At 67.4% G+C, this 13,576-nt stretch overlaps 1 protein-coding gene across 3 annotated transcripts; it reads left to right on the top strand.

Annotated features, from left to right (window-relative positions):
- The first annotated feature begins 4,492 nt into the window (after window positions 1-4,492).
- On the top strand, window positions 4,493-12,154 carry CHST12 (carbohydrate sulfotransferase 12). 3 transcript variants are annotated; one of them, XR_008556461.1, is made up of 2 exons: window positions 4,493-4,629; window positions 10,145-10,249. XR_008556461.1 is itself a non-coding variant. In XM_054718258.1 (2 exons), the coding sequence occupies exon 2, from the start codon at window positions 10,557-10,559 to the stop codon at window positions 11,787-11,789; it is 1,233 nt and encodes a 410-aa protein (XP_054574233.1). In that variant the 5' UTR covers window positions 4,497-4,629; window positions 10,499-10,556; the 3' UTR covers window positions 11,790-12,154. The 3 variants fall into 3 exon arrangements, 2 of the variants coding, with proteins under 2 accessions (XP_054574233.1, XP_054574234.1); XM_054718258.1 differs by lacking the exon at window positions 10,145-10,249 and adding an exon at window positions 10,499-12,154 and having other exon boundaries at window positions 4,497-4,629; XM_054718259.1 differs by lacking the exons at window positions 4,493-4,629; window positions 10,145-10,249 and adding exons at window positions 7,567-7,651; window positions 10,499-12,154.
- Window positions 12,155-13,576: the final 1,422 nt, after the last annotated feature.

Raw genomic sequence — 13,576 nt, 5'->3', positions numbered from 1 at the left:
TGTGCAGTAGTTGGGACAGCCCAGAGGGACAGGACCGATAGGGGGTGTGTGTGTGTGTGTGCATGTGTGCATGTGTGTGTGTGTGAGTGTGTGCGCAAAAGAGGAAGAGGAGAGAGGTTTGCTTTAAGGAACTGGCTCACGTGATGGCGGGGCCTGCGATGTGAAACCTGCAGGGCAGGTGGGAGACCAGGAGGCGCCGATGCCACAGCCTGGAGTCCGCGGCCGCCTGGAGGCCACACTCCTCGCACGGACCAGCCCTCTCCCGCCCAGCCCCCCACGGATCGGATCGGATCGGATCGGAGGAGGCCCCACAGGGAGGGGCATCTGCTTGACTCCGAGTCCCCCTGACTTCCAGGTTAATCTCGTCGGACAGCAGGGTCACGCGGCATCTGGGCCGGCGTGACCACATACCTGGGCCCGTGGCCCAGACAAGTTGACGCATAAAATGAACCCTCACACCCCTGGGGTGGCCTTGGCCAGTCTGCAGGGACACTGGTCCCCACCGTGTGCACACGGGCTCCCAGATGAGCCAGCGTCGGGGGAAGATGCGAATGTTCTCCCCGTCCCAGGACCTGCCCTCCCCCCTGCGTCCCCTCGTCCCGCCCAACCCCCGGCTCTGCGCATCGACGCCGTCCCTCAGGAGCAGGTGCGGGGCGAGCTCCTGGAGCGTCCGACACAGGACAACATGCAGGGACTGTGTTCACATACACGCGTGTATGTGCACATGTGTGTGTGTGTGTGGGTGCAGGGGCGTGTCCACGCCCACCTGCCTGTGTCGCGTGGACCGGCTCTGGGAGGACAGCCTCGGCGCGGGTCCCGGGGGATTTGGTGGCGGGAGAGGGTGGGCGGGCTGTACCTTGTTTGAACGATCTGGAGGGTTGGCATGTTCATGGATGACCTAGGGTAAACGTTAATGATATTAAAAACAGCCAGCTTCTGCTGTTTGTGGCGTGAGCAGCAAGCCCAGGCCCAGCACGGAAGGAGACGGTGCACCACGGGGTGCGTGTGGCCGGGCCTGTGAGACGGCGCCTCCTGGACACCTGCTCCATGGGGGCGCCCGGGGTGCCGGGTGCAGAGGGCTGGCACGGGCAGCTCTGCAGAGGCCAGGACCAGGGCGGAAAGGGGCTGTGCTCTGAGGCAGCGCGGGGACCCCCCTTCGAAAGGGTGCTCCCCACGTTTCCAGAGCTGACGGGTCCCCAGTTACAGTTTTCGGGGGATCATTGTCCCGTCAGGGCTATGCCTTGTCGGTGTGTGTGAGATCTGAGTGCCTGTGTGTCTGACCATGTGCACGCTGTGTGCGGGTCTTTGTGAGCACACACGTGTGGACCTGTGTGGTGTGCCTGACCATGTGTGTGGTGTGTGTGGACCTGCGTGCACGCGTGGTGTGAATACCCGTGTCTCTGGGGGTGCGTGGTGTGCTGGGTGAGGTGCAGGCCACCCGGGCCCCTCCCAGGAAGGCGCGAGCTGTTCCGGCCTTGGCTTTTGGAGCCGCCATCCTGGTGGGTTGGCCTGCGGCCCGGAGGGTCGGCGTCCTCCTCGCGGCAAAGCGCTGCCCCGGAGCCTCGGCTGTGCCCCGGCTTGGAAACGGGGCCTTTGCAGGGTGGCCCGCTAAGGGTCTCAGCTGAGGTCCTCCTGGGTGTAGGGTGTAGGGTGGCCCCGATCCACAGACACGGGTCCTCATGAGAGAGAGGTCACAGAATCACAGAGGGAGACGGCCCGGTGATGGGGCAGGGACCAGTGATGCGGCCGCGAGCGCAGGACCACGCAGGGTGCGGGGAGCTGGGGGGGCAGGAGGACCCTCCCCTGGGGCCAGACCTCAGTGCTGACCTTGACCTCCGCCCCCGGCCTCCAGCTTCGGAGGGAAGGAGTGTCTGTTCTGTGAGCACCTGCTAGAGCCGCGGTGGAAACCGGGTGGCGTGGGCGAGGCACCTGGTCCTGGACCAGGGAGCAGGCTGGGAGGGCCGGGTGCCCCGCCCCCTCTGTGCACCGGGTCCAGGTGAACCCGGACAGGAAGCCGTCTGCGCAGCGCAGCCCGGAAGAGCCGGGATGTCACAGCCCCAGCGGTGCCCCCCCAGGGATGGGCCAGCCTCCCCCCTCTGGTGGACCATCCCGCGGACTGAGGCCCAGCTGTCCCCTCCTACCTGTCTCCCTCCCTCACATGCTTCTCCACCAACTCCACATCCCCGCAGGGTCTGCTTCGGGGCCGGGCCCACGCCGGGCGGGAGGGCTTCCCCCCGGACCCCGGGGCCTGGACACCTGCTCCACGGAGGCGCCCGGGTGCTGGGCGCCGGGCGCCGGGCCTCTTTGCCGAGAGCTTTACGTGCGTCCTGAGAGGTCGAGCATTTGCCCACACGGAAAGGAAGGTGAGCCTCGGGCACAGAGCCTGGTTCCAGAGATGGCGCGGCCATTCGTCACCTTCCTCAGCTCTGCAGGCTCAGCCGCTGCCAGGCCACCCCTGCTGCGGGCGCTGCTCCACCCAGACGAAGGAGGGTGGTGCACCCTGCGTGGGGACGGCCACAGCGCCTCCAGCAGGTCCCCCAGCAGAAGAGGGGCCGGGACCCCCACCACTCCTGCCATCTGCAGCCTGCGGGACCGCCCAGGGGCTGGGGATCATTTGAAGCAGCAGTTGCCAGTCCGTGAGGTCAAAAAGGTTGGCAGCTGCTGGTTTGAAGCATTAAACAGATAAGGAGCCGGCCGGCATGGCTCAGTGGTTGAGCATCGACCTATGAACCAGGGGGTCACAGTTCGATTCCCGGTCAGGGCCCAGGCCCAGGTTGTGGGCTCGATCCCCCGTGCAGGAGGCAGCCGGTCCATGATTCTCATCACGATGTTTCTGTCCCTCCCTCCCTCTCCTTCCTCTTTGGGGGAAAGGATACGGAAACAGGAGCAGCTGCCACGGTCGCAGCTTCCTGCCTCGCCCAAGACCACACCTCCCGCAAGCAACCTCTGCAACAGCAGTGAACCTGGCGGGCTGGGGGGCCCAGCGCGGGGTTCCTGTCCGCCCGCTTGGATTTTCCCACCACCTGCGAGGGAGGCGAGCGAACCTGCAGTCTCAGACCTCTGCTGTGTGTGTCCTTTTCCTGGGGTACAGTGACCCAAGCACCCCAGTCACAGCACCTCCCACTGCCTCTTCAAGGCGCTGACACCCCCTGGCCCAGGCCTCGTTAATTCTGTCTTTTCTCTTGCAACGCGGGTTATGAAACCAGAGCAGCTGCCTCTGCTGGGGACGTCGCAATAGCTCAGACTGAGCACAGAGACGGGGCTCGGCTGTGGCCAGCTGGGGAGGCCGCAGCCTTTGCACAGGGACCCAGGGGTCCTGGGGGGCGGGTGGAGGGCTGAGGAAACGCAGCCCTCGAGGTCCCCCAGCTTGAAGGAGCTGTGGGCCATGAAGAGGGGGAGGTGGAGGTCATGATGGGGGCATCCCCAGGGCGGAGCCGCCTGCTCACAGTCCCTCAGAGCAGGGCCCTCCTCGGTCCAGGGCTCTCTGCAGTGCGTGGACCTCTGGCTCCGGGGCCGGATTTGGCTTTTGGCCCAGACTCTGTCACTTAGCCCCTGGCTGGATGCCTTTGGCTGGTTGGTTAACTTCTCTGAGCCTCCTGCCTTACCTGTAAGTGAGGAGGTACGAGTAGCTATTTCAGAGACACACAATGTAGCGACGTTGCTAAAGTAAGAACTGTGTGTTTTAAAAACAAGTGAAATCTATATGATAAAACACCATTTTATCCATCCCCAGAGTGGGGGCGTGCAGGAGGCAGCCGACCAATGATTCTCATCATTGATGTTTCTGTCTCTCTCCTTCTCCCTTCCTCTTTGAAATCAATAAAAATAAATATAGTTTAAAAAAACCACGGCCTGCCTTCCATCAGAAGACAGTCCGCGCTGTCCACTGAGAGGAACACGGAAAAAAACATCGCTGATTGAAAACTTTCTGTACTTACCGCCACTGAACCGTACATTAAAGAACGGTGAACTTTTATGTTATGTGCATTTACCACACTTAAAACAAAGCCGTCGACACTAAGCACAAGGGTTGTAGTGCATCTTGCTAAGCGCATCACCTCGCTGGGTCTCCAGGTCCCTGTGCGGTGATGGACTTGGAGGCGGCCTCAGAGAGGTGCAGTCACTCGCCCGAGGTTGCACAGCGAGTGCAAGGCCCGGGCTGGGAGCCTCGGGGCCTCTGCAAGCAGCCGGGTCGGCGGCCAGAGGCGCTGCCTGCATGTGGGTAGCGGGACCGAATGGCTGCAGCGCCGCGCGGGTCTCAGCGGCTGGGCAGCCCGGCCGCGGACCCCACGTTCTTTCACAGCCTGGTGGGGGGCGGGGGAGAGAAGACCCGCTGGAGGCGGAGTCAACGCCGGGACCCGGAGGATAGGATTGGCTGTTGGGCAAGGGGGCGGGGCCACCCCAGGTCGTAAATACGGCGCCACATGGCAGCGGCGGGGGAGGGCGGCGGCGGGGTGCGGAGGGCGCAGGCGCGTTCAGGGCTGGCGCCCCTCGGCCTCCGTGGCCCCTCAGCGGGTCGCGACTTCTCGCGAGAAGAAGAGCGGGAGGCGGGGCTGCGGAGCCGGGGGCGGGGCCAGCGAGGGGCGGCCGCGGGAGGGTCCGCGGGTCTGGAGGCGGCGGCGGCGCCAGGTGAGTGTGGGCGCGGGGCGCGGGGCGCGGGGCGCGGGGCGGGGTCCCGCGGTCGGCGGTCCCTGCCGCCTCAGCCCTGCCGGCGGGTCCGGGGCGCTCGGCCGGGCCCTCGCCGGTCGCTGTGTGACCTTGGTCCGGCTCGCACCCTCTCTGGTCCGGTGCCCGCGGCGCCGAGGGACGGTGGCGGGCGGTGACGGAGGGAAAGGCAGTGACGGTTCCGAGCGGCGGGGATGCCGCTGCTCCGGCGGCTCCGCAGCCCCCACCCCGCGGCCACGGGCCCGCGACGCGCCCGCCTGTCGCGCGGGGGAAGCGCGGCCCGGCCCGGCCGCACAGCAGACCGGGGCTCGCGCGGGGCCGCCCGGCGCGGGGACAGGAGCCGCCGTGTCTGCGGTGGCTCCGTTTGTCGCTTCCTGTGCGCGCCCCGGAGACGGGCTGCCCTCCGTGTGGGGCCGGGACAGCCCGCGGGCTCGCGTCCCCCAGACCGAGACGGTCGGGGCTGCAGCGCGGCCCGGAGCTGCCGGATGGCTCACGCCTTGCAGACCGGCCCTCGGCTCCCGGCTCCCCGTCCCCCGTCCCTCGGCTCCCGGCTCCCCGTCCCCCGTCCCTCGGCTCCCCGGCCCTCCGCGCCCCGCTCCTCGCGGCACAAACAGGAGCTTCCGCTCGGTGCCAGTTGCCGGCGGGGGAGGGGCCGGCGTCTGCCAGCCGCGAGGACGGGAGCTGCCCGTGCGGGTCCCGGTGCGGAGTTTCCGTGGGGGGACCGAGCCGGGCCGCGGAGGGCGGAGGGCAGCGGGGCGCGCGCAGGGCGCGGACGGGCCGGGCCGTGGGCCTCGCTGGCCGTGGGAGGGTCGAGGATGGGCCGGGGAGGCTGGAGGGAGGTTCCGCCTGGGAGCCCGGGCCTTGAGTCCGGGTTTCGGGTGGGAGGTGGCGGGTCCGAGTAGAAATCGGCAGGAGGGAGACGAGGAGGGACCGGGGTGGGAGGCGGGGTGTGGGGCGGGTGTCCTGCGGGGAGGAAGCGGGGGATTCGCGGTCAGCAGGGCGGGGGGGGGGGGGGGGGGGGGGGGGGGAGGAAAAAGGAACCGAGACTTGGCTGCAGGGCGAGCGGGACCGGAGCGGGCTGCCTCCGAGGGGCCGGCGCGGGAGCCCAGCTCGCTGGTGGGTGACCCCGCGCGTGGATTCGGGTCACGAGCGAACGTTCCTGAGCTGCGGGCCGCTCCTCTGGAAAGGCCGGGCCGGGGTCCCGGGCAGGAGGGCTTGTACTTTTCTGAGCCATTTTCAGGACCTCGGGGACCTGGCCGCCCGGCTGGCCCCGTGGCTGCGCTCCTGCCGGCTCGGCCCACCTTCTGCCGGCAGAGCGGTGCCGGCTGCGCTGGTGGTCGGAGCCCTGGAACCGATGGAGCCGGTCTCCTCCCCGTGGCATCGTCTCTCCGGGAAGGAGCCGGGGTCACACCCCCTGAGTGGCCGGGCTGGCCTCTCCAGCGATGGGCGCACAGAGGGCCCAACGTAGCGGACACGACACCGCCATGCTTCCTGCCATTGGCCAGGGGCCGGGCTCTGCAGCTGCTGCGAAAGCGGGACAGGAGGCACCGCCCGTGGAGGGGGAGGACGGCTGTTGTGCAGAGCAGGGAGGCTGCTGGGTGATGGGGGTCCCTCAGGAGGCCCAGCTGGGGTGCTGGCTGATGAGGCTCCTAATTACTGACCCCTCCCGGGTTCAAAGCTTCCAAGTTCTTTAGTCCCCCCGCCCCCTTAACCAGGAACGGGTAACCAAGGTCTTGTGAAGAAAGCCTGGGGTTTGGAGGAGGGGGCCTCGCCACACGGGGGGGGGGGGGGGGGGGGCAGGAAGAGGCGTGAACAGCAGCCGTCACTAATGCACGTGGAGACGAGAGGAAACGTCCCGGGCACAGGAACAGGGCGCTGAGGAAAGAGCAGAGGCCGGAGAGAGAGCTCTCGGACGTAAAACGGCAGAAATGGACTCAGTGGGGCCGCTGGAGCCAGGAGGTCACCATTCCGGGTCGGGGCACAGGCCTGGGTTGCGGGCTCGATCCCCGGGGGGGGCTGTGCAGGTGGTAGCTGATTGATGTTCCTCTCATCGCTGTCTCTGCCTCTCCCTCTCTTTCTAAAAATCAATAAAAACAGTAGAGAAAAAGCAGAGCTGGAGGGGTCAGCATTTCTCTCAGGAGAGGGGGTCCCAGGGGAGCTGAGAGGTGGGGCGCCTGCCAGGCCCCGGCTCGCACAGGGAAGGTGTCGGAAGGTGGCGATCGATCGGAGCTGGTGAAGTGGACAGGCGCCCGGGCTGGAGCTGGAGAGGAGCGCTCCCCGCTGGCCGAGGGCGGGGCTGCGATGAGTACACGTCCACAAAGCAGAGGAGGCCCGGTCTTACCGGCTCCCGGGAAGATGAGCTGCTGTGCGGAGCGGGGACATGCGGGGTGCGCGCCCCGGGACAGCCCTCCACCGGAGACCATCCGCGACCCTGAGGGGGCGCCCGCAGCAGCGACCACGTGCCTCGGAGCGGTGGCAGGCGGGCTGTGGGGCCAGCAGGGAGAGAGCCTGCACCCGCCAGTGGGCAGCGGGGAGGCCACGCCAAAGCCAACAGTTCTGTCGCCCGGGGCTGCTCCTCAGGAGAGAAACCCAAAGATTCCGCGGAAAAGAACGGGGGAGGAGGGTGGAGGCGGGCCCTGGGAGCGAGGGCGGAGCTGCTGTGTTTCCTGATTAACCCCCCAGAAGGACTGAATCCGAAACAGATGCATAACGCTGATGAAACATGAAACAGACGAAGCCGTGGTGAACGCCCTGGGAGAGGAGGCCTGTTTGGGGATCACTCGCCAGCCCCCTCGGATCAGCTTGCTTGTTCTTCCCTCGCTGTCCTGTCCGCTGTCCTGGCTGTGGTCACGTCAGAGCTTTGGCACTTCCTTCAGCTTGTTCTCTTTCAGTTGAGGGGGTTTCACACGCTGCGGACGGAAGTCGGGGGACGGACGGTACCACGGGCCCTTTACCCGTCACCCGGGTTCAAATATTGCGAAATCAGGTCAGTCGTGTTCCTCTGGGTCTGTTGTTGCTGTTAATCCTCACCCGAGGATGTGTGTTCCGTTGATTTTTAGAGAAAATGGAAGGGAGGGAGGGGAAGGGAGAGAGGGAGGGGGAGAGCGAGGGACACATCCGTGTGAGACACATCGATTGGTCGCCCCCCGATGGGCGGGGATGGAACCTGCAACCCAGGTACATACCCTTGACCAGGAATCGAACCCGAGACCTGAGACCCTTCTGTGTGCAGGCGATGCTCCAACCACTGAGCCACACTAGCCAGGGCAGCATAAGAACTCCTTTTTGAGCACCTACTGGGTGCCAGGCCTTGAGGGGGCAGCTGTGCTGACTGGTCAGCTAAGGGCCTCCTTGCACGGCCTCTCTTCTCGGGCAGAGTCAGGGGGCGGACTGACCGGTGACGGTGCTGGAAGGGACCTGGAGAAGAGGTGGATGGAGGCGGGAGCGCGGGCGGGGCATGACCTGGGCGGCCTCTGCGAGGGGGTGAGCTGTGAGCAGAGATCAGGAGGGAGGGAGGAGTCCACAGGGGACAGAGCCTGCCCGGGCGGTCAGGGTTGATGCACAGAAAGGCCATGTGGCTGAGCGGGGCCAGGGGTCGGGGGGAGAGACGGGGTGCAGGATCCCAGGCACAGAGCGTGTCACAGGCCGCTGTAAGGGCTGGACACGGGGAGCTGGTGGGCTCCAGTGATCCGAGGGGCGTGCGCAGAAGCAGGAGGCCGTGGCCCTGCGTGTCAGCTGGAGCGTGGCCAGGGCTGGGGTGGAGGTGGGCAGGGGAGGGGCCGGGAGGGTGGGGTCGATGCATCCTAAGGCGAGCCTCCGTCACGGTGACATTCATCGTCATTATCTCACCCTGAAGTCTCTCTCGGAATTGACTGGAGTCTGAGAAAAGGGTTCTTTGGGTTCCAGCCTCAAATGCCGCGCGTCCGCCGCTCGCGTCCTGGGAATCCGTAGACGTGGTCCCCTCTTCCGAGAACGGGGATCCAGGTTGGGAGTGTGGACGGGGCGTGCTCTGACGTCCCTTCTGTGGGGGAGTGGGGGTGGGGCTGCGGCAGCGGGAGCGAGTGGACAGCCGGCTGTGCTTGGGCCACGGGGCGGGCGGGGTGGGGGGATCGCTCCAAGGCCACGTGGTCTCCTGGGGCCTCGGCACCTTCCCCTCTCATCATGTGACCCTTATTGTTCTCACGTGGCCTCGTTGGGGGAGTGGAGGGCCACTGCGCGGAGGGGGCGCGGGGGGGGGGGGGCACACCTGGCTCCCAGCAGCTTCAGCACCGGCTCCGCGGCAGGGCTGGGCGGCGCGGGCGGGCGGCCAAGGCCACTCACAGAAACTTTCCAAGTCCCTGGCGGTGCCCCCACGACTGCAGGCCTCGCACCCCGCCTCCCGCCAGTGGCAGGAATCAGTAGAACCGGAACATTCTTGCGCTCTTAACGCAGCGCATGTCCTGGGCTCCTGCTCAGAAGCTGGGGAGCTGGGCAAGACGCGAACTCCCTCAGAAACAAAGGTCGCGAGACCGACTGCATCAGGTGCGACCGGGCCCCGCGGGCGGGTGGATGGGCAGGCGGCCGGATGAGCAGGCGGCCCGCACCGCTCGCCGGCCCTCGGGCAGCTCTGGACAGTGGCTGGCTGTGTGGGCCCCCCGGTGGCCTGTTGGTCTCAGTTCAGCACGCGGTTGGGAGGGTCCCGCAGAGAAACACAGGCCTGGCCGCAGCGCTGAGAGCCGGAGCTGCTGGTGGGGGAGGCTGCAGGCCTGGTCTTTGCCGGGAGGGCCTCCGGCAGGGAGCGGGCACAGCGCAGCCCGGGCTGGGAGGCTGGGAGGCTGGGAGTGGGCTCGCGAGGACAGCTGGCGGGAGCTCCGTGCCCTGGGGAAGGTGCTGCACTGGCCTCCCCGCTCGGCAGCTCCGCGAGCAGAGGCCCCGGGGTCCGGAGGACGCAGCAGGGGAGCCAGGCCGGAGAGACGGCCCAGCCACTCGGCAGACACGCCGGCTCGGGCCCTTCCGCCCCTCGCACCCTCAGTGCTGTGAGGGCTCCGGTGGGGGTCTGGCCTGTGCTGGGGGTGTCGTGAGCGCCAGCTCGGGGCCTCGCACCCCAGAGAGAAGTCGGCTCCTGGGCTGAGTTAGTCAGATCGCTGGCGCTGTCCCCGTGGCTGCCCTGTCAATGGGCACATCCTCTCGGCCTTCGAATGTGGGGCCGTGTCTTCCTTCCGTTCGGCGGCCTCTCGTTAAACTGCAGTGGGGCCGGGGCTGGGACCGGCGGGCGCTGTGGCCGCGGCTGCGCACGCACCTTCGTGGCTGAACGAGGACTGAAGGTGTGCGGTCGGGTCTCAGCCTTCGGGGCGCGGCCTGGGCTGTGTGCTCGGGTGAGACCCTGGCTGACCCTGCTTCTCCCTGTTAGCCTTGACCTTGAAAACCCAACTCACTGGTCACTGACATTGAAGTTCCTTTCCCCCTTTTTTCCTTTTAAACGGTTTCACCTTCACCTCAGGAAGCTCTCCCGCCGCCCGTCTGGAGGAGGGAAGTCGAGAAAGGCCTGTTGGCTCGTCGTCCCGCCGTCACTGGGCTCGGATCCTCGGGTCCTGTCCTCGCCTGCGGGACGTCCCGCCCGTGGCCTTCCGCCGGCCTCCTCTCCTCAGGGTCACCTGTCAGTCACACTCGCTCCTCTGGGCGCTTGTGAGCAGCGTTGGTCACGTGACCCGGAGAGGCCACAGCTCCTGAGGGAGCCCAGTGCTGGGGGGAGGGGGGAGGGGGGAGGGAGCCAGACGCCCCTGGAGGAGGACCTCCTCTGACCGCGCCCAGGACAGCCGGGCCGAGGCGCTAACGGCTCTGCGTTGCCTTGCAGCTCCCGAGTCGGCGCCCATGACGCTGGAGTGAGGCCGCGGGCCCGCCGTTGGGGCAGGATGACCAAGGCACGGCTGTTCCGCCTGTGGCTGGCGCTGGGCTCCGTGTTCATGATCCTGCTGATCATCGTGTACTGGGACAGCGTGGGCACCGCCCACTTCTACCTGCACACGGCCCTGTCCCCGCCACACCCGCCCGGGCCGCCCCCCAGCCCCGGGCAGGCCCTCCCGTCGGACGTGGACGAGTTCCTGGAGAAGCTGCTGGGCGCCGGTCCGAAGAGAAAGACGGAGCCGCCCCCACCGGCCCCCGGCAGACCCGCGCCGGGCGGCCTGGAGGGCGGCCTGGAGGAGAGCGTGCGGGGCTACGACTGGTCCAGCCGCGCCCCGCCCGGCCCCGAGCCCGACGAGCAGGCTGCGCGCAGGAGCCTGCTGCGGGACTTCTGCGCCAACGCCAGCTTCGCCTTCCCCGCCAAGGAGCGCTCCTTCGACGACATCCCCAACTACGAGCTGAACCACCTCATCGTGGACGACCGCCACGGCGTCATCTACTGCTACGTGCCCAAGGCGGCCTGCACCAACTGGAAGCGCGTCATGATCGTGCTCAGCGGCAGCCGCCTGGGCCGCGGCGCGCCCTACCGCGACCCCCTCGCCATCCCCCGCGAGTTCGTGCACAACTCCAGCACGCACCTGACCTTCAGCAAGTTCTGGCGCCGCTACGGGAAGCTGTCGCGCCACCTCATGAAGGTCAGGCTGAGGAAGTACACCAAGTTCCTGTTCGTGCGCGACCCCTTCGTGCGCCTCATCTCCGCCTTCCGCAGCAAGTTCGAGCTGGAGAACGAGGAGTTCTACCGCCGCTTCGCCGTGCCCATGCTCCGCGCCTACGCCAACCGCACCAGCCCGCCCGCCTCCGTGCGCGAGGCCTTCGGCGCCGGCCTCCGCGTGTCCTTCGCCAACTTCATCCAGTACCTGCTGGACCCGCGCACCGAGCGGCTGGCGCCCTTCAACGAGCACTGGCGGCAGGTGCACCGGCTCTGCCACCCCTGCCAGATCGAGTACGACTTCGTGGGCAAGCTGGAGACGCTGGACCGGGACGCCGCGCAGCTGCTGCGGCTGCTCGGCGTGGACCGGCGGCTGCACTTCCCGCCCAGCTACCGGAACCGCACGGCCAGCAGCTGGGAGGAGGGCTGGTTCGCCCAGATCCCGCTGGCCTGGCGGCAGCAGCTGTACAAGCTCTACGAGGCCGACTTCGTGCTCTTCGGCTACCCCAAGCCCGAGAGCCTGCTGAGGGACTGAGCCCGCGCCGGCCGGCCGCCGAGGACAGACCCGGGACGGTCGGACGTGGGACGGTCAGACCCGGGACGGTCAGACGCGGGACGGCTGCTGCGCCTCGCCATCCCGGGGACGGAGCCGGGCTGCACCGCCCCTTCTGTGGCCTCGTGTCCCCCAGCCTCCGGGCAGAGAAGCCCACGGTGTCGGTCGCGGGGCAGCTGGGGGCCCCACACCAGTTTTTAAAGTGACCTGCGATTCTGGGCTCAGACTTGCTGTTCACTCCGCGGCCTGTGTTCAGCCAGAACTGTGTTAATAGTGTTTTTTAAGATTAATATATTTCAGATATTTAATAGGAGACGGGAGGAGGGAAGAAGGGAGTAAATTCTACGTCTGCTCGTGCCGCCTGCTCGTGTGGTCATTCGGGCGCAGCGAGCAGGGCACACAGTAGGCTCTGAGCCGCGTCACGGCCATGTTCACGCTCAGAAACGTCACCAATGGCGGGATGAGTCCTGGTCCTCAGCACAAAGGAGGCCTCGCCTGTTTGTGAAGGCCCCGGCGCTCCGTTAGGGGTCAGGGGTGAGCGGTCGATCAGTGCGCTCGGTGGAGGCAGCCACGCCCCAGGCCCCGGGCGCAGGTGGGAGGCCAGCCCCACTGCCTTTCGTGTCTGATCCGCACGGAGGGTGCGCGGTCGTGGGGCTGGGCCGCCAGCAAGGCAAGGCTCCCCCTCCCCTGCGCCCGGCCGGTCCCCCTCGAGGACGTCGCCGACCCCGGATCCTCGCATCCGGGGTCCTGACCGGGTCCCCAGGCTCTTCCGAGTCATCTGCTTCCGTTCCTCGGCAGGTGGTGCGGGGCACGTGTCGGTGGTGAGGCCTCTGCGCCATTTGGTGCTGTTTGGACCAGGTCTGACCTCGTCTTATCGGGGGCTCTGGGCCCTCGTCCAGTTCCTGAGGGGCTGGCGCCTGCCTGCAGCCCTCGGGGTCTCCTGGTGTGAGGGGCTCCCCTGTCTGAGCTGTGGCCAGGTGTGAGGGGCTCCCCCGTCTGAGCCGTGGCCTGGTGTGAGGGGCTCCCCCGTCTGAGCCGTGGCCTGGTGTGAGGGGCTCCCCCGTCTGAGCCGTGGCCTGGTGTGAGGGGCTCCCCCGTCTGAGCCGTGGCCTGGTGTGAGGGGCTCCCCCGAATGAGCCGTGGCCTGGTGTGAGGGGCTTCCCCGTCTGAGCCGTGGCCAGGTGTGAGGGGCTCCCCCGTCTGAGCCGTGGCCTGGTGTGAGGGGCTTCCCCGTCTGAGCCGTGGCCAGGTGTGAGGGGCTCCCCCGTCTGAGCCGTGGCCAGGTGTGAGGGGCTCCCCCGTCTGAGCCGTGGCCTGGTGTGAGGGGCTCCCCCGTCTGAGCCGTGGCCTGGTGTGAGGGGCTCCCCCTGTCTGAGCTGTGGCCTGGGGGAGCAGACTCGGCCCCACCCTCCGTGGTGGAGGCACCGCCTTCTCTGTGAGACGGAGCCCAGTGTTGGAGTCACTGCCTGAAGAGCCACGGCCACGGTGGGTTCGGCCATGGCGGGTTCGGCCACGGTAGGTTCCACCGGGTCTGCCCCCTGTGCGCAGCTGGAGGTCCCCGAGGGCAGGGGGGGAGCTCAGTGGTCTGAGGGGAGGGGAGGTCCCAGGCCAGTGGCTGAGCCTCGGGGACACGCAGTGAGGGGAGGGCAGGCTTGGGGGGCAGTGGCCTGGAGGCTGGGTAAGGCTTGACACACGTGGTGGAGTCCGTGCCGTCAGCAAAGGCGTGGGTGTGGGGAACATTCGTGCCACGTGTCTGAGCAGCTGGTTTT

The sequence above is a fragment of the Eptesicus fuscus genome, chromosome 6 (assembly GCF_027574615.1).
Source record: "Eptesicus fuscus isolate TK198812 chromosome 6, DD_ASM_mEF_20220401, whole genome shotgun sequence".
Taxonomy (NCBI): domain Eukaryota; kingdom Metazoa; phylum Chordata; class Mammalia; order Chiroptera; family Vespertilionidae; genus Eptesicus; species Eptesicus fuscus.
The sequence above is the reverse complement of the archived record's forward strand: the minus strand, read 5'-3'. Positions and strand labels throughout refer to the sequence as shown.

What these genes read in the sequence shown, in the direction of transcription:
- CHST12 (XM_054718258.1), top strand. Translation starts at nt 10,557, where the DNA reads ATGACCAAGGCACGGCTGTTCCGCCTGTGGCTGGCGCTGGGCTCCGTG.